This window comes from Erythrolamprus reginae, chromosome 1, assembly GCF_031021105.1.
Source record: "Erythrolamprus reginae isolate rEryReg1 chromosome 1, rEryReg1.hap1, whole genome shotgun sequence".
Lineage (NCBI taxonomy): Eukaryota > Metazoa > Chordata > Lepidosauria > Squamata > Dipsadidae > Erythrolamprus > Erythrolamprus reginae.
The window spans coordinates 144,476,941-144,497,631 of record NC_091950.1 but is presented as its reverse complement, the minus strand read 5'-3'; the positions used below and the strand labels follow the sequence as shown (position 1 = coordinate 144,497,631).

Below are 20,691 nucleotides of genomic sequence, written 5' to 3'. Positions count from 1 at the left end.
CCCACTTCCACATTTACAATTTAAATAACAGAAATGCAGCCTTTTATGACATTTTCACGAGACCTGCCGTTTTTCCTTTGGGTTTATAACAAGGAAGTTTACAGTGAAGTCGACTAGAATGCTTTCTAGAATCCCTTTTAAAAGAGACGGTAAACTTCAATTTAGATCAAGCCTTCCGTTCAAAAAAAAAAAAGTCTGCGTGTTTTAACAAAGCTTAGTTGGGTTTAATTTTTTTAAAAACGGATTTTTAATCCACCCTGCTTTGCAGCTGTTTCCCCACCCTTCAAGAAGGGAGGGAAGAAAAAAAACCCAACCGTGGGTGGAAGGAAGTGACTGTCGCGGCTAGCCCAGCAGAACGTGCAAGTCTCCAAGCCCCGCCCTCTTCCTTACGGCACATATTTAAGAGGAAAGGTCGGCATTTGAGGGCATGAACACACATGCTGCTCGGGGCAAAGGGGGGGAAAAGGCGGGGGGGAAACGAGAGACACGCGAACTCCTTCAGACAGAGGCACTTTAGGGGTAGCCGCAGAGGCGCGGAAACTCTCGAGGACAACACCCAGCTCCTCCGATTCCCACGGACGCTTTAGAAAGAGCCCATTCGGAGGGGCAGGAAGAGAAAAGGGGTAGCAACCCCCCCCCCAAACTACTCGCGGAACTACTCTTGAGAAGATGCTACTTTCCAATAGCCAACAGATCGCAGGCAAAACTTGTTTAAGAAGAGGAGAGGGTCTTACAGCCTTCTAAAATAAAGTAAAAAAGCCAAACTAAGCAGCTTTGCATTTCCCATTCAATCAATCAATTCTGCACTTCCCCCCACCCCAAAATGCAGACAAGCACCGATGAAAGGAAACGCCGCCGCCGGGAAAATCCCCCCCCCCCCGATCCAAGCGCTCTCCGCTCATTCAGCAGAAGTCCACTCCCCGATCGTGAAACCCAGCCCCGCAGTTGCGGATTTGCCTGACCTTGCGCGCTCCGTTCCACCGAAGGCAGCCGAAGAGAGTCCCCCGCGAGGAAGTTTTCCCGCTAGCCTCTTTGTTTTCTCTCCTGCCCGGTTACGGCTTCGCTTTCGATCTTTTCCCTCCCCCGCCCTCCTCCTAAGGCACACAAGTTTCTTCCCATCCAATCAATCCTTCGTCCTCCCACAGGCGAGGATTTCGGCGCAGACGGAGGGGGCCACTTTGGGGTTTTTTTCCTTTTTTTTTTTCAAACAACTCTCGTCCAGCCCGAGCAGCTGCCTCGGCGGAGCATGCTCCTTCCAGAACCCCTTCGGCGGAAGCTTCCTCTCGCCCGCAAACAATGCTGCTGCGTCACCCACATGCAGTTCCCAGCAGTGCTTTGCAACGGAAGATGGCAGGAGAGGGGGGGAAGAAAAAAAGGAGGCCGGGCGAAGCCGAGAACCAGAACGGAAAAGCCGTTCTGCTGCAGAGTCGGGAGGGGAGGGCCAGACTCAGCGCTTGGCTGCGCGCTAATTGGTCGAGAGGGCCGCCGTAGCTGACGCCCTCGCCCCCTCCCCCCACCACTGCAATTGGAGAATCCGCGGCCAGCAGCCCCCAAAGGGCTGAGACTCTGGCAGACTTTGCAGACCAAGAACAGGAAAAGCTCTATGTTAACCCGTTCCTCTGGGGTTGCTGCGGCTACGGGCTCTTTCCCTCTCTCTCCTCCCGCCCCCTCGCCCGCCACAGCCCTTGCCTCACTATTTCGGTCACAAGCGAATTCCTCTTTAATAAGGGGGCCTTTGGACAGGAACAACGCCTAGATTTTACAAGGGTAGGCAAAGCTGGCTCTTCTATGACTTGTGGACTTCAACTCCCAGAATTCCTAGCCTATCATGTTAGCTCAGGAATTCTGGGAGTTGAAGTCCACATGTCATAGAAGAGCCAACTTTGCCTACTATAATGGGGTTTTAATCTACTGTTGACGTTCGACTTCTTTTTTTTATATTATTATTATTATTATTATTATTATTATTATTATTATTATTATTATTATTATTAATTAGATTTGTATGCCACCCCTCTCTGAAGACTCGGAGCGGCTCACAACAGGAATACAAAATACAAATCCAATGATTAAAAAAAAGCAAAACAGTTAAAAGCCTTGATTACAAACACTCATGCAACCCAAACAAACCATACATAAAACGGAGCGGCCAATTCCCCATGCCTGGCAGCAAAGGTGGGTTTTAGGAGTTTGTGAAAGGCAAGGAGGGTGGGGGCAGTCTGATCTACGGGGGGAGAAGTTGATTCCAGAGGGTCGGGGCCACCACAGAGAAGGCTCTTCCCCTGGGTCCCGCCAGACGGCATTGTTTTTTCGATGGGACCCGGAGAAGGCCAATTCTGTGGGACCTAATCGGTCGCTGGGATTTGTGCGGCAGAAGGCGGTCCTGGAGATATTCTGGTCCGATGCCATGAAGGGCTTTATAGGTCATAACCAACACTTTGAATTGTGATCAGAAACTGATTGGCAACCAATGCAGACTGAGGAGTGTTGGTGTAATATGGGCATACTTAGGGAAGCCCATGATTGCTCTCGCAGCTGCATTTTGCACAATCTGAAGTTTCTGAACACTCTTCAAAGGTAGCCCCATGTAGAGAGAGTTACAGTAGTTGAACCTCGAGGTGATGAGAGCATGAGTGACTGTGAGCATTGACTCCCGGTCCAGGTAGGGCTGCAACTGGTGCACCAGGCGAACCTGGGTGAACACCCCCCTCGCCACAGCTGAAAGATGGTGTTCCAATGTTAGCTGTGGATCGAGGAGGACACCCAAGTTGTGGACCTTCTCCGAGGGGGTCAGTGATTCCCCCCCCCCCCAGGGTAATGGACAGACAGATGGAATTGTCCTTAGGAGGCAAAACCCACAGCCACTCTGTCTTATCAGGGTTGAGTTTGAGCCTGTTGACACCCATCTAGACCCTAACAGCCTCCAGGCACCGACACATCACTTGCACCGCTTCACTGAGTGGACATGGGGTGGAGATGTATAACTGGGCATCATCAGCGTACTGATGATACCTCACCCCATGCAATTATTTCTTTATTGTTGTAAGCCGCCCTGAGTCTGACGGGATCAGGTGGCATAGAAGTCGAATAAATTAAATTAAATTACCCCTGGCTTGAAACGGGAAGGGGGGGGGGAAATGTCTTGAGATCTGTGAAACGGCCGAGAGGTACAGCTACAGTGGTACCTTTACTTAAGAACTTAATTCGTTCTGTGACCAGGTTCCTAAGTAGAAATGTTTGTAAGTAGAAGCAATTTTTCCCATAGGAATCAATGGGAAAGCAAATAATGTGTGCAAACCCATTAGGAAAGAAATAAAAGCTCGGAATTTGGGTGGAAGGAAGAGGAAGAAGAAGAGGACAGTCACTGCTAAAGAAAGAAGGTGAGGTGAGGGGGAAAAAAAAGAAGGACTCTGAGGCTGCGAGGAGGAGCATACGCCTCCCTCCGTTCACTGTGGGCTGCCAAAGCCTCCTTAAGCGCCACCGAAAGGCTCCTCTGGCAGCTCAGAAAAGCCTGAGATGACCAAGATTAAAGGGGGAATGGCAGGAAACTGGCCAGGCCTTTGTGCCGCTCTCAAATTTCCTGGGAAATTTTTCCGGGCTCGGGTTCTTAAGTAGAGGCAAAAAAATGTTGAACACCCAGTTCTTATCTAGAAAAGTTTTTAAATAGATGCATTCTTAAGTAGAGGTACCACTGTAATTTCTTATTAACACCGTCAAGCTACCCATCCGCTTTAGTATTTAAAATGTGAGTTGAAAAGACTGTGTGGCAGAAAGCTCGTTGTAAAAGTGAAACTTGTTACCTGTACCTGATGTCCCCCCCCCGTCCCCCCCGGGTTGTATAATCTTGCTTCATGGATCAATGTTTTCAGAATTCAGCACAAACTTGCAATGCGGAATATTAGAGACAAATTGGGTGCTGTGTGTACTAGCCGAACAGGTATTGCTGGATGCTACCTTTGTATTACAGGTTTCCTGAACTAGGCGTTTAAAAGTGTTTGCTGGTATGTTTAGAAGGCTGAAACGGATACAGGTGATTACGCAAACATTAAAGATACAGATTTTTAAAGCTCACAAGCAAGTGATCTTAAAATGCCCATGTCGCAGGGGCTAATGTTCAAAATATGCAACTAGCTATTGTACAACTGATAGTCGCAGTGTATTTTACATGCAAAAATGTTTTAGTTTGCATGTACATGAATTATTAACAGATGGCTGCATTCAAACTTAGTAAAATTTTAAACAGCTTAAGCAGAATTGTGGATATATCACATAATTTGCTGAATACAAGCGAGCAACCCACAGATGCTGTTAAAAAAAACAAAATGCCTACAGACTCTAATACAAATTTTCCTGTTTCAAAGAGTATATTAACATAATTTTTTACAGGTATATTGGAACAAGCCACAGCATTTTAATTAATACGTAAAATAATTAGGGGAATAATGTTTTAACGTTTTCATAGTTTCAATTTTTTTTACTATGAATTGTTTGTGGGTTCCACTAAAAACATTGCCAGGAATTACACAACTAAGCAGTATTTCTAACTGAGTGCTCACTTCTATTTTTATCAGACTACACAATGTAATTGGACACTACCATTTCTATGGAAACTTCTGAATTTGTCACCATTTTTCAGTAGACAGATCAAATGACATGCAGTACCCATAAAACACCAACTGAACAAATGGCAACTGTTATCTCTAGGAGACATAGTGGCTTGTGGCTCTCTATACAAATACATATGCACACTTCTAATAACCCTCCAATAAGGAAACATTTTTCAGTCTTGCCTTTCAAATTGGATGGTGTGGCTTTGCTGATCAACTGGGTTAAATAAATCCTTTCCTTCCTTCAAATAACCACAAGAGAGAAAAAATCCAGAGAGGAGCAACAAAATTACACAAATTAAGTTATTGTGCCTTGATTCATATAATGCACTATGCCATAAAATTATTTGATTGGGTTTGATTTGGACTATCTAAATCCAGATACTGGTTTGTAAATTATGATTTATGGGTTAGCATGTGAGGCAAATCCAGAGAATTCAGCAAACGTTTCATAAGAAAGCAGTCTTAACAGATGGTGAATCCAGTCTTAAGAGGTTATCAGAAATTAATGGGGCAGTGGACACTCTACTTACTATGTTCTGTTTTCTTAAAAACTTAATTGGCTTTCAGGCAAATGACAAAGTACTAATTTGTAGTAATTCTTCTCACAGTTTTATATCCATATGATATTTGTGCTTATGTGGCTGGCTGAAAACATATATTTAATATTATTGAACCTTACAATGGGTACTTTTAGCATAAATAAAAATATTTTTCTACCGAAGATTCTGTTCCAACAAATCCTCCCAGAGATATATTAAACTTATTCAGGGACTCTAAGTGACAAATATATAGAAGATACATAGTTGCCTTATTATAGAAAGTATTTCATACTGATAAAATTCAGGAATTTCCTTGTTTCATTTCTATAAACAACTTTGTAACAGTAAATATCATATATGAAACATGATCAATATATGTTATAAAACAGGGCTATAAAACTGCCGTCATGCGCTGGCAAGACCGATGTTCAGTTTAACTAAGGGGAAAGAAGTCACGATACCTAACCTGATGCTGCTGTGATGTGTGTTTGACATCCCCGTTATAAAATATTACCAAAATGGAACAACTTGGCCCGGCCATCCATATCTCAACACTTGCCTTGTGGTGGCAGCATTAGCAGCCATGGGCAGCAGGAGCAAGGGTGGGCTACTGCCTGGACTGGGGGGGGACGGGACACAGTGGGGAAGCGAAAATGAAGCTCCACCACAGAGCACCCAATTTGCACTGAAAGATGTTGGAAAAAAAATGCATAAGCTATGCCCACAGTGTGGTAGTAAAAAATTTGGTAGCCAACGTGTCCACCAACCCACTTTTGCTTGCTCACAGCTGCAAAGGAGCATGAGGCCAAGCAGTGCGGTAGTGCTGTGGCCGCAAGGTGAGGCAGGTGTCAGGGCATGGATGACCTGGCTGTGGGGGCCCTGAGATAAGGTGGTGAGGGATGTGCAGTAGCTCCACCCACCTCACTGGTGCATTGATTGGCCTCCTGCTCAGTTGTGGCTGTGAGCAAGCAGAAGTGGGCTGGCAGCCATGCAGAGTCCTGCTGGATGGGGTTGTTGGTGCTGTGGCTGCAAGGCTAAGCAGGTGCGCAGGGCGGGTGGGGCAGCTCCATCCCCCCTGCCTCGCCACAGTGGCACTGATGTGCCATGCAGCCTCCTGCCCTGCTTTGAGCAAGCAGAAGTGGGCTTCCCATACATGGATGAAAAATAAGACACCCCGCAAAATAAACCCTAGTGCGTATTTTAAGATTCAAAAGAAAATAAGATTCAGTCTTATTTTCGGGAAAACACAGGTATTATTCTCAGACTGACAAATCTGCATTATTTCTAGTTAGTACTGCAGGGAAGGCAGAAACATTTTCAAAGACAAATTGAATAATGTCAGGAATTTTGATAAGTACAAAATAAAATACTGTATTTTTTGGAGTATAAGACACACTGGAGTATAAGATGCACCTCAGTTTTGGGGGAGGAAAACGTGTATGTGTGTGTGTGAACCTGCCTCTGCCTCCCAGCAAACAGCACAGCTGATTTACACTGTTTGCTGTGTATTTCTGTGCATGTGTACCTGGCCCATAGAAATAGCAAAGAAGAGGAGAAATGTACATTCTGGCAATATATTAATGCCAGAAAGTTTTCTGAAATGTAGTCCACTAATTCCTCCCAATTATTTAAATAGATCTGCTCCAAACATGATTGAGTCAAGGTTGAACTCAGCTGCCTTATTTTAATACTAAAACAGGACATGGTTACATTTCAGACTATACTTATATAGATGCTGTTAAAAGTCATGTGGCTTTCTGGAAATATACATTACTCTCGGCTATTTAAAAGAAGATACAATAGCACTCTTCAGATCAAACATTTATTTTTAAAAGCTCCTTCATTTTCTTAAGTTGTCTAGAACAATAATAATGCAGTCTTTAAAAATTAAGTCTAATAATTTGAACATTCTATAGACATTTATAATTATTGATTTACCTCCTTGCATCTAGTTTCAGCAGTCCGATTAGTACAAAAAAAATAAAAAATCTGCCTCTGCATCTCAGCAATTTGCCTCCTTGCAGCTTTAGTTTCACTTTCACTTTAGCATGAGGCCCATCTGCTTGCAACTTCAATCATGCAGCCTCAATCAGCTGAGGGTCAGGAAGCTGATAATCAGTTGTTTGGCTTAACAGGCTCTGTTCTGTTTGCTACAAGGATATAAATTGCTGGGAGGCAGAGGCCATAGGGTGGGGGTGACTGGGCGTGAAAGATGCGCTCATGTTTTCACCCTCTTTTGGTGGATAAAAAGGTGTGTCTTATACTCCAAAATATATGGTAGCTATTTTGACTCCAGTGTTAAACCAGCTTGCGGTAGTGCAGCACAGTTGGCTGTAATCATCCAGTCCTGAATAAATGTTTCAATTTGATTATTACTGTTCCTTTGCGCCTTAATCTGACTGTACTATAGAAAAAAAAACAGTATTTCCATCTTACCTTGACATCTGCAATAAGAGCATCCTCATCTTCTATGCCTGTAGGTACACACTTCTTGTGTAGAGGCAAAGATTCCAGTTTGTCTACAAGACAACGCAGACCTTCAAGCTCAAACAGTGTTAGGTGCACCTTCTTGTCTTTAAGTGAACAATTGCTGTGAGAATCCCATGCTTGGCCATTTTGGGAACCTCGACTCGATTCAGAATCCATGGAGAGAGTTCTCTTAAGACTTGGCAAACTTCGACACCCTCTACTTATTTCATCATAGTCTAGATTAGCACCATTAGCTACTGGGCTGGTAAGGATTGATCTTCTAGTGACTGGACGATGTGATTCCTTTCCGCTCATAGAATCGTCTTCATCCACATTTCCTGACTCTGAGCCGCACAGTTCCATATCTGCATATAGAGGAAGGAATAATTATTATCAGATTAAATGTTTGATATTTTTTCAACAGTATTGAATAAAGGTGTACACATAGCTAGGTTTAAGTCATACTATAATCTGTTAGATCACTTGATGATTGGATGTGTGACTCTTCTGGTTATGGCACTAACTTCAAGGATTATCAGTTAAAATCAGAAGTGAGTGTAAAATCAGAAGTGTGTGTCTGTGTGTCTGTATAATATAAAAATCAGAAAAATGAAAGCTAAAATAGCAGTTCTTACCCATGTTAAGTGATTCCCTCTGAAAGTCCTTGGTCAAATGGGAATGGTTAGTGATGCAGTAGACATAGCGTTCTAGTACATACCAGCACATTTCATAATAAAAGGGATAACGAAATTTAATTGGGACCTGTAAAGAGGCAAGATACAAGAAAATAGCATTTATTATTGCAATTTTCTTAATAACCCCACCCTTTTCTCACTTAGCCCTATAGGGAAATCAAAATGCCCAGTATGTAGAAAATTGCTGTCTTGTAGTTCTCTCAATATTAATTCATTCATACGTTACAATTCAGTGTGGGGCCAGTGGCATTTTTCCAGACTCTTAATTAAAATATAAACTTATTAAAATTAGCTTTCTTATTGAGGACTTCAAAAGAGCCTATATAATCTTTTTAAAAGATCTAGGTCATCTTAACATCTGTCCCATATAAACTAGAGAACACTATTAAGAATAGCTCAATGTGCATAAAAGTTAAATTTAAAGAGTGATGAAGATTTCTGATCTGAAGAGCAACCAGGGTACCGGGGGGGGGGGACGGGACCCCAGCATGACTTTTATAAAGGAAAGGCCTTGCTTCATTAGCTTTTTAGAATTTATGCAATTGCTCAGTCTTTCTACGTGGAGACACCTTTTCTACAAATATCATTGCTCTTTCATGTTTACAGAAGGCCCTTGATCCAACAGTGTTGGTGATAGAACACTATTCTACTTGTCCTTGTTATAATTTTTGTTTTTGTTACTTGCCCTTGTTATAATTTCACACTCTTCTGAAAGGCTTCTCAAACATCATGAACAAATGAGATGGAAAGGGATTGTAAAACCTGTCCCCCTTTTTGTGTGAAAGAAGATCTAATGGATAAAACTGATCTTGCCAGCATAGTTCCCTCTAAGCTGAGCAATGAGCAATCGCTCACTTAAAAATCATCATCAACTCAGAGTTTTCCAAACCTGCCCAGAAGCCGAGAGGGAAAGAGTGAGAGGGAAGGAGAGAGAGAGGAAGAGAGGAAGAGAGAGAAACAGATAGAAAAAAGAGAGGAAGGAAAAGAGAAAGAAAAAAAATGGGAGTAAGGAAGAGAGAAAGAAAATCAAAATCTAGTTTGAAACTAGCTCAACTATTTAAGTGGCATTTTGATATTGATAGAGTTGCCCTATTATGAGCTCACTGTTATAGACACACAGTACAGTATTTTATTTTGAAATTCTCTGAGGCAAAACAGGGTGGGTTTTTTATTTATTTGTTTGTTTGTTTGTTTGTTTATTTATTTATTATTTCTGTGCCGCCCAGTCCCAAAGGGACTGCCGCTCAGACACTATACTTTTCCACCCGCCCCCCAAAAAATTAGAGGGAACACTGCTTGCCAGTAAAAATTATCTAAGCTTGCTAACTTGGTTCTGTTTAACATAAAAAATTTCTACAGACTTCAGAAATGGTATGCTGCTACCTTATAGACTGGTAACGTATTGAATGGATAACAGAATCAATTAAACTACATAATGAAAAGAAGTAAAAGTAATTTATCTGAAAAGATTTGTCTTGAAGTCAGTGATTATTAGAAATAATTTGGAATCAAAAATAGTCACTGACATAACTAAATTGACGTGAGCCTAGATTACTTAGCACAATAAAGCCTAAAAAGAAACATCAATTTTTCATAATACAGCAGTGAAAAATAAGGGACAGAAAAAAAATCATACGGTGACTATCAGAATTCAGTTAAACATAGACTGAAAGTAATTTCAGCTCTATTTCAGATCAGTACTAGACACTGGATAATAATCAACAAAAGCTGATAATGCTCTCACCTTTTAGGACTAGCTGATATGATAGAAACTGATTTTGGGATTACATGACATCTTGATTTAATCCAGTTAATCATCTGGATCATCTGTGCCCGGCCATTATGGGCATTGTAAATAAAAATTAGAAAAGTATTAAAATATTAGAAAAGAATGTAACTACCTAATGTAGACATCTATACTACTGTTTCTCTGATTAAGTCAGAGTTTGTCCTATCGCTTGAAATTTTAGGGTTTATTGGTTTACCTAGTGCTTTTGTGGTTGGAAAATTGAACTTAACAGGGATAGTAATATTCTATAATGTGTAAGTTATACAATTTTGAAAAATGCTTCTGAAAACCTCTTACCCGTGTACGGTCTTCAATACTATAAATCCGTAGCTGCATAGGGATATTGAAGCTGTGTAGAAAGTTTCCTCCAAAAACTAGGGTATCCATAGGAGTATACACAGCATGGATCCAACCTAAGTACCAAAGCCCATCTTTAGATAATCTGAGTCTCCATAGCTCAAAATCTTGTATTTTTAAAGTTGTAATTTACATATGTTTACACTTCCAAGAGTTATATTTACTGAACCAAATCTTCTCAGAGAAAAATATATTCTTAATTCCTGGATTATAGAAAGGTACAAAATCCAACCTATTTTAAGCAGCGTATGTCATGCAGTTTATAAAGATGCAATGACATTTTTCACCTGAAATTGAAGGAAGGGGAAGTTGGCTATTTTCTAGTTTCTTAGAATAACTGCCCATTGTCCTTTCCTTACCATTTTCTACAAGATTTGGCAACAACGCTGATTGCCCTGTTGATCTAAATGGGTAAATACTGTTTAGGTCAGAATCATTTTTAGCCCTCTTAAACAAAGGGGATAAAGGGCTTACATTACCAGAGAGATATCACCAGAGACTTATAAGGCTATTTTAAACTTAATTTTATTTCCAACCTGTCAGAAAATCCAGAAAGATAAATGTCAAACATTATGCTGCCAAAAAATGGAGATTCACTGAATTTTAGCAAAGTGAACCTGGAGACTGCTAAATCAAAGTAGATGGGTTGTAGTTAATCCAAGAATTGTTTGTTCAAGTTTAAGCATATTCCAGTCTTAATGAAACCGTAAGAAGTACTGTATTATTCTAATATTTCAACAGACATATATATATGTAGATTGTTCTGAGTTCGGGTTTTGCCCCGTGTAATATTTTGAGTGTCTATGCGACATTTCGGTGAAATCACATTCACCATCATCAGGCTGAAGTTTTAAGCTTCGTGCTGTTGTAAATATGGAATGTTTGCAACTGCCATTTCTTCCTTATATATAGTGTTAGGGGTGGAGATTTGGTTTGAATGTAGCAAATAGATTGGGTGACTATGTTTTAGTGATTTGATTGGTTGGTGGAATCACAATTACTTGAAGGATTGACATGGTGATTATTATGAAATGTTTTTTTGTTTAAGGCTGGTTTCCAAATCTCTGGTAGGCGGGACGTATCATCTCTTTTGTTTTTGCAGAGGGGGTGTTTCTCAATCTCTATTGCTTCCATAGTAATTCTTCTATATAAATTTTCTGTTTTGGAAAGTAATTTAGTTTTTTCAAAGTCAATTTCGTGCCCTGTTTTTTTAATGTGCTGGACAAGGGAGGAAGTCTTTTCTTCTTTTTTAACTGCATTCTTATGTTCTGCAATGCGTGCACTCACTCTTCGATTGGTTTGTCCAATGTATGTGGCTGCACATGTTTTGCAAGGGATTTCATAGATTCCTTGGTATTCTAGTCGGATTTTATCTTTTGGGTTCCTTAGGATGTTTGCTATTTTTTGGTTAGTGACAAATGAAGTTTTGATCTTATGTTTGTGCAGAATTTTACTAATTTTGTCTGTGGTGCCCTTGATGTAAGGGAGGAGGGTGGTACCATTATCCTGTTCTTGATCTTGATTTTTTGGGGGTGTCTCTTTTTTGATTAGGTTTGTGATTGTTTTCCTTTCGAATCCATTAGAAATTAATACATCTTTGAGTTTGTTCAATTCAGTTTTTAAGTGCTCATGGTCAGCTAGGCGTTTGGTTCTGGTGATGAGAGTTTCCATATTTACAACAGCACGAAGCTTAAAACTTCAGCCTGATGATGGTGAATGTGATTTCACCGAAACGTTGCATAGATTAAAATTAAGGGAGACTAGGATGGTCCCATTTCGGCCTTGTTCTGGCCTCATCAGCTAGCCACACCCTTTCCTTACTGGGATTCGATCTGGTGAACTCTGCCTTGTAAAGCAGAGAACTAGCAGTTTGAGCTATCAGATCAGGTCCCTTCCAGCTCTGTATAAAATATATAAATAAATAAATATATATATATATATATAATAAATAAATATATATAAATATATGTAATTTTAAAGAAGATACTGAGAATCTGCTGTTTACAACTGTTTCTTAGTGGCTGTGTTTTATACAAGCAACACTATATATACCTGAGGGAATGACAAAGGTATAGCCTTGCTTTAGTTCAATACGCTGACAATCTGCTACCCTGTCACCAAGGAAGATATCTCCTTGTTTCCCTGATAGTAGCCAGTTTTCATATAATTCTAAATTCTGTGGAGTGGGTGGTATTAGCCAGAAGATCTGCAAATTAAAAAAAAAAGAAAGTTAAAGAAAATGTCCCTCAGAAAAATCAACTATTAAATCCAGATTAGTATTCTAAATTATGCAACACCTTGCTGAAAACTGGTGACCTACATATTCCACCTATCAGCTTCCCAGCTAAAAATTATTTCACGCTGAATGTATCACTTCTGATAATATTCATACACGCAAACAGTAAATGGATCAAGTATGTAGAAGAAGATATATAAGACTCTACTATATTTTGGAGAGCTTGTTAATTTGTGCTAATTGTGGATGTTTAGTTGGATATTCAACTTTTAGGAGAGATCACCCATCTAAATTACAATAATGCTTAAGAATTAGATATACAATTTTTTTTTTAAAAAGGTAACTGAAACCACCTAGTATTTGTTCCAGTGTGTGAACTCTCTTACATGTTGCTTACTACATTCAAATAATCTGTCCATCTCTTTTCAAGCACCCCCACATACTGGAGCTTTTCTTTCCAGATAATTATTCTGAAATAATATCAGCATTTCATCTGCAGCCTGGTCCTGCCCTACTTACCCAGGGTGGTACAGAAATCTTTGTTTATGACCTTCTCTTTCACAACATGTTACTAGATACTAATAATCATTGCCAGCAGTTTGAATTATATGGAGATTACAATTTGTATGACTGTTATATTACAAATAGTCCTCAACTTATGATCATAATTTGTACTACAATTTCCATTGCTGAGTAAGGTAGTTGTTATGTGAGTTGAATGAGTTGCGCCTGTTTTTACAACCTTTTGTTATCATGGTTGTTAATTGAATCATTGCAGTTGTTAAATGACTCACAGTTTTTAAATCAATATGACTTCCTCCACTGACTTTGTCAGAAATAAAGGCTGTAAATGGTGATCACATGACTCTGTGATGCTGCTACTATTGTAAATACATGCCAGTTATGTCATGTGACTCTGGGAATTCTGCAACAGACCGGTTAAAAATTCTAGTACCATCTCTATCCCAAATGGGTAATAAAATAATGCTGCAATTAAATAGCATAAGTAGATGTGTAAAGTGTTATATTTTTCTGATCTTGAACATTTACACCTGAAAGCAAATTCTTCGAAAAAAATGATAATTATTTTAAAAGAATTAAGTAGATTCACTGATTTTGTAGATCAGGGGTGGCAAGCTCATGGCCCGTGGACTGGAAGGGGGAAAAAGTGGCAATGTGTCCCATGGCAATGCCATGATGATATGAGTTTGACACCCCTGTTATAGATTGATATTTTCAATCTACTTAATTTTTTTTACTGCATATATCATATTTTTCAATGTAAGCTATTACAATTAGCTGGCTTAAGCATATCATTAATAAAATAGTTATTTCATCAACAATTCATTGATAACATTAGCTCTCATGTGCTGTTACGTACTATGTTATCTAAAATATAAATAATAGTTACATAGTGTAAGTAACTTATGACACTAAGGAATCTTGTTAAAACAACCCAATAAGTGAGGTGTCCAAATGAGTTGCAAGTGACTCAAGTGAAATGAATATCTGCAAGTAGCCCCCATTTAGCAACTGCTGTGCACAGTGACCATTTGCAGTTATAATCTCTTTACTCAAAACTTCTCCCAAAAAGTATGTTGCTGGAAATGGCACAGTACCTTTCCCCCTCTGTGGATGTGATACCATACTGATGTGCCACCAAAATCTACATGGAAATCTGTGTAGCATCCTTTAACACTCATCAGGCAATATCTGAAATAAAACCAGAAATTATGAAAACATAAACTTCATTGAATTAAGTTGCAACACTATAGATGGAATGCATGTTTATTGTTAGTATTTAGTATGCGACTGACACATTGAATGAAAGTATTAATTACCAGAATATATGTATTAAGTATACTCTCTACTGTTGAAAGAAAAGGGAACAATTAGATTAGTACCTGATTGTTTGGTTTTTATTGTATCAGAAAGCCAGTAATAGGAATCTATATCCCTAAGCAGGAAGTTCTTCCTGCTATAATTCTTGATGTTTAAAACAAATCTATTTTGCCATTCAACAATACAATGTCAATAGATATTATTCATCCAATTAGCATTGTTAGAGGACTTAGGTAGGATTTATGTCAGCCTGTCTGTCCCAGACTGCTGACCTTTAGCAATCAATTCAAACATAGGAGAGGTAGCAGTATAGAAACATCTTCCTTAAAACTCACATCAATGAAAAAAAGAGATCTATATACAATTTTTTACTTACTTTTGCACTTTTGGATACTGCATATCCAAAATAGCATTTGTTGATTCTGTCTGGCTTTCCTTTAGATGCCTTGGCCACATATTGTCAACCCAATCAATTAAATCCACCTGGAAATATGTATTAAATCAAGATTTAATGTTTGTCACAAACAAATGTTCAATATCCTGTCAAATAGTCCAATTCCAAAACATTATATATCAAAGATTATATGTTGAGGTTCAAGTTACAGGATATTTCACAGGCTCTACTCACTTTTTCAACTAACAATCTAGTGTTATTACACTGATATACAGTATTTTGTATTCATGAAGAAAATAAGATATACAATAATATCATAGAAATTAAACACTCAAATGACAGAATCACAATGAATCTCACAAAACAGAATTGATTACGGTAATCGGGAATAATTATTTCCCACCTATACAAAAAAAAAAGATACCGTATATACTCGAATATAAGTTGAGATTTTCCGCCCCAAAAATGGGCTGCAAAAACAGGCCTCGACTTATACTTGAGTCACTGACGGCGCTCTGGCGCTGCGATGGCCCGAGCGCCGTCAGGAACTCCAGTTTAGAGCAGAGGGCGGCCGCGGGAGACTGGAAAGAATTGGCAGCTCGGACGAGCGAGCTGTGTAGGGGCCGGGCCGTTACAGCTCCCGAAAGGCAGGTGCTCTTGAAGCGCTCTTGGGGAAGCGGCCACGGGAGGCACGGGCAGATGCCGCCTCTCCCCGCTGAAGGAAAGGCAGGCGTCTGAAAGAAAGGCAGGAGTTGAAGTCCATAAGTCTTAAAACTGTCATGTTTAAAGAGCCCTGGTTTAGGGTTAGAAGTGCAAGGGTCTTCAAACCTGGCAAGATTAAGGCTTGTGGACTTCAACTCCCACTCCTGAGGTAGCAGGGGTGGTGCAGGAATTCTGGGAGTTGTACTCCACAAGTCTTAAAAGTTGCCAGCCTTGGGGATCCCTGCTCTAGAAATACTCCTTTTAAGGAATATTTCAGGTTTATCATCATCACCATATATTTCCATGTACTTCAATTGTAAAAATTGGAGTGGTCAAAAGAGGGGTCTTTGAAAACCTCATGGTATAGTATTATGGTATAGTATAGTATAAAAATAGGGTACAATAAGGCAACCTCAGAAGGGAACTGTAATTGTAAATGATTCTATCACTAGCCATTTCTGTGACTAAAGGAACAACTAACAAAATGAATTGTCCTTGTTTGTTTGTTTGTTTGAGTTAGGGGTTAGGAGTGCAAGGGTCTTCAAACCTGGCAAGTTTAAGGCTTGTGGCCTTCACTCCCATTTCTGAGCTAGTATGACTGGAGGAGGAATTCTGGGAGTTGAATTCCACAAGTCTTGAAGCTGTTGTAAAAAGTGTACATGGTTTTAAAAAGTATACATGGTTGTAAAAAGTATTCTGCTACACTGGTATTTTATTAAACAATATAATACTACACCAATTGGTTCAGAATACTTTTCCCCTTGTTTTCCTCCTCTAAAATCTAGGTGCTTCTTATATACCGGTGTGTTTTATACACCAAAAAATAGGGTACATGGAATTAAATAGTATATTTTGGATGTTCAGTAATAGCAAATAGATAGGGAAATTGTATCTCTTTGAGACAAGGAGAGGCCAGGCACCCTAATCCTAACCAAAACTAGTGGGAGCAGCAGGGGATTGAGGTAAGTACTTGCATTTTTTTTTGCCTAGACCTGTCTTGGGAGACATATAACTGTTTACCCTCTTTTAAACTTACAGAGGTAGTTTACTGGTTTTCTTTGAAATAAATATTCTAAAACATGTAATCTGCTGATGCCTCAATTGATGTAATTTTATTGATTTCCATTTTTATAAGTTACCAGTAACCACTGCATTTTCCACCCTCGACTGGAGTCAATAAATTTTCCCAGTTTTTGTGGCAAAAGTAGGTGCCTTGACTTATAATCGGAGCGACTTATAGTTGAGTATATACGGTAATCACTTTACAAGTAGTCCTCACATAAAGACTAACTGGAATTGGAATTTCTGTTGCTAAGTGATGCAGTCATTATGGGAGACATCACATGACTGAACTGCTTGGTGTTGGCAGGTTCAGTAGTCTCATTGCAGTCCTTAGTCCAGAACTATACTGTCATTAGAATATTTCACACTTTTCCTTCTTTGTAGCACTCAGCTCTGCTTTCCTCCTTCCACGATTGTATGGATAGAAGGCATGGAAGGACAGTAGTTGATCTTGATGTGGGGCATTCCAATGGGGATGACTATGGCACAGGGTATTGTTTATTGTTTTCTGTTTATGATTATTTACTGGATTTATGGTTGCTGTAAGTCACAGAGTTGCTTAAGATAGATGGCCATATAAATTTTTTAAATAAATAACAAATCTATTGTATATATCCCTAGCATCGATGATGTCACCTAGTCAAATAATAAAACATTTGCAAGTAAACAACCAAACTCTGCAAGCAAGATTCCATATATCATACTATCACTTACTCTATAAAATCAACAAATGTTAAGACATAAAACCTCTGCCCAGTAAATGTATTGAATGTGACAGTATGGATGTGATTGTTCGTTTTATTTTGACTACTGTTTCCCCCCCTCAAAACTTAACTAACAGAAAGGAGAAGGTCATGCTAACCTCAGGGAAAAAGAGAAGCTGGTAGGATCATGCAACCATGTAAAAGGCTCCTCTTCACGCTCTCAATCCCCAAACTCAAGCTTAAATTGAGACTGTACCCAAAGCAGAGGCAGCCAGGCAGAAATACTTCCCATTCCACTTCCATTGTGCATTTATTCACTCAAAACTTTACTCACAAGCATCTATGCCAGTGTATTCCAGCTGCCTGTAATAACTGAGCCACACCCTGTTGTTTTCAAGGATGTCCTAACATCAAGAGGTAGCCACCCAGGCTCTTGGCTTACAAAAGAAAATGCTACAACAAAGGGAAGTGATCTGCATAGCGGTTAATAGCAACAAGCCGACAGGAAAGCTAAAGCAGACAGGGAAGCTGGAGATGGGCAGCTCTTCCAGGCAGTCAAGAGGACTACCAGTCAATTGCCAAGAAAAAAAGCTAAGGTTAGCCATGTATCCTAGCAGGATTCCTGCCTGGATCCTGGAGCTTTCCTGGGGGCCTGATAGCAACCAGAAAAGCAGCAACCACACCAAGGCAGCATTTATCCCAATTAACATTAGAATTTTTGGAAGAAGGCAAAGGTTGTATGGTACTTTCAAGACTTTGGGACTTTTATTAAATATTAAATATGAGAGGACTGAGTAATAAATACATGCTTACACGGGAATATGTTACCGGTACATGGAAACATCAGCGTGTAAAATATTTAAGGGTGGGAAGCAAGTACTTATTGTTGGGAGACATATGTGCTGCAATAAAGCACTGTACACAGATCTGCTCTGTAGTGTGTCCAGACCTTAGAAAGCAAAGAACCCTCACCGAGGGGCAACCCTCCATTCTTGAGTCCAAGATTTCCAGCAATCTGGAAATTCAGATCATAGGTAGGACACTATGATCACAAATAAGAGAAAAGCATGTTATCCTCCCCCCTTCCCTTACAATGACAACCTTGATAGTTCCCATCAGCATTTCTCTCTCTTTATTGCTATTGTATTTAAGTACAAAATTAAAAAGGCGTCTATGTTGGATGATGAAGCTTCAGCAATAATAATATCCGTTAATATTATTGCTTTTGGCAGCTCAGTATAAGTTATTCAGACTTAAACCATGACCCAAGTTAATACTATGGACTCCTTAATTTGTTTAAATGACCTTAAAAAAAAAATTAAAAAATGATAACTGTCAATGGAAAGAAGAAACACCAAACTAACCGTATTTGGCCTTTGCACCAGGTTCTCAAGCCGAGTATGGCTGAATTCTAAGCTGATAACATTGTATAGCTTCTCTCGGTCTTCCTCCGGTGTTTCATAGTAGCGTGCCCACTGAGCCATGGTCATCTCAATATCCCTTTGTGTGTTTACATCCATGACATCCACCATCCTACGACTCCCTACCAGTTGATAAGATAAATAGATTAATTTCCGGTAATAACATCTAGCCAAAGAGAGGCAGGATAGCACATAAAACATGGTTTTAAAACAGAGATGGGGGGAGATTAAGGGCATATGAAGGACAAGATATAGAATAATTATCTAAGGCCTTCTGATTTAGGGGTGTTTAATCTTTAAAAGAAACATTTCTCATTTTCCCCCTTCAAGACCAAGGACTACTTTACAATTTAAAAGTTCTGCTAAAATTTAATTCTACATGTAAATTACATACCAGCTTTTATCTTGACATGCCTGTTTAATTCAGAAGAAAAATGCATAATTACCTACATAGAGTCGTACATCACCCACACTAAAGTCTGGCTCTGGCATCCTGAAACAGAAAAAAATGTGTAGCAGTCACACTGTCAGTATTCCCTATGCACAGTTGAATGTTTTAAGTCTTTTATCTATCTCTCTTACAAGTCTGCTTCAAAACTATCCATCATGTAAACCTCGAGATATAACCAAATCCAATTTCTTACTTTTCTTAAAAGCCTCCAATACAACTTACTATTTTATTTCTCTGAACAAACTATTTGAATAAAGATGCACTTGAACTGTGGATAAGTGGTTCCATACTTCACTGCAGCAGCTCTTGCTGAATTTTGAACAATTCTGTAATATTTATACTACAAAGCCCTGTAAAATTCCACATTATTTTATTTATTGATTGAGCACCGACACTGACAACACAAAGTTCTGCTTTATGTCACTTAGGAAGGTGAATTGAGATGCTCTTCATATCAAGCACTGAAATTTTTTGAACGTTCAGACAAGATTCATAGATGGTTCTTTTGGCCAGGAAGTGGAATTCAACTATTCAGGACCTGAATGTACACCCTGTTAAAACGCATATGCAATTTTTACCCAATATACACCTCATAGACCGATTCCTCCTGAATTTAATCTACCTGTTTCCACTGAATTTTACCTCTACTTCTTAGCTTTGCTCTTTTAACTATATTATAAGAAAGTGAAGCCTTTTTTCCCTTGTCTATTAGGGAAGAAAATCTTATTGCAGGGCAAGTGCATGAATATGGAAAGTTTTTTTGAGTATTTATCTGAGTAACTGAAAGGAAAAAAAATGGATTGAGGAAGCATTTGAGAATATATTGCTATTTCCTAAAGAGGAACAAAAAATATAACCTTTGGATGATGATGGATGAAGCAGAGAGAAGGATTTCCTAATCATTTTTTATTTTGATCTTGTACAGTTTTGGATTTACTCAAACTGTGCCCACTGTCTACTTTCCAATAATTTTACTCTGGTGGACTGTATGAAACGTCCGTTCTTCACTTAGAAAATCACTTTGGCTCCTAAAAATCAGATTTCTTCTTTGATATTGTTACTCAACAGATAAACTAAAGCAGGGATCACCAACCTTCTGGACCTCAGGGACCACTACATTCATAATTTTAAATCCCATGGGCTAGTAATATGATTTTGTTTTAAAAGATAAATAGTATTTAGTGCAATATTAAAAAAAATGCAAATATTTTTCTGCAGACCACCAAAATTTTCTCACAGATCACCAGTGGACCACTGGTTGGTGACCACTGAACTAGAGTATATCTTGTTGCTTTTACCTGTTTAGACGTAGGCAGTATGACTTCAGTTTCCATTTATAGCTATCCTCCAAATTAGCTTACTGGAATCCATTGAATGTGGCAGCCTCTGATAACTGTCTGCCCACTTCATTTAGTTCAAA

General features: G+C 39.3%; 1 protein-coding gene across 4 annotated transcripts in view; it reads right to left on the bottom strand.

Annotated features, from left to right (window-relative positions):
• Positions 1 to 20,691, bottom strand: part of KDM2A (lysine demethylase 2A) — a 74,571-nt gene that overhangs the window by 13,859 nt on the left and 40,021 nt on the right. For 2 of the 4 annotated variants that reach the window (XM_070727638.1, XM_070727649.1), the window contains exons 6-13: positions 19,267 to 19,313; positions 18,764 to 18,942; positions 14,914 to 15,020; positions 14,315 to 14,408; positions 12,512 to 12,665; positions 10,400 to 10,515; positions 8,254 to 8,380; positions 7,586 to 7,983 (exon numbers count right to left, since the gene is read on the bottom strand). In XM_070727638.1, coding sequence (XP_070583739.1) covers positions 7,586 to 7,983; positions 8,254 to 8,380; positions 10,400 to 10,515; positions 12,512 to 12,665; positions 14,315 to 14,408; positions 14,914 to 15,020; positions 18,764 to 18,942; positions 19,267 to 19,313 — 1,222 coding nt within the window. Of the gene's footprint in view, positions 1 to 962; positions 1,424 to 7,585; positions 7,984 to 8,253; positions 8,381 to 10,057; positions 10,077 to 10,399; positions 10,516 to 12,511; positions 12,666 to 14,314; positions 14,409 to 14,913; positions 15,021 to 18,763; positions 18,943 to 19,266; positions 19,314 to 20,691 lie in introns of those variants that run through there. The other 2 variants (XM_070727657.1, XM_070727667.1) reach the window with 2 other exon arrangements.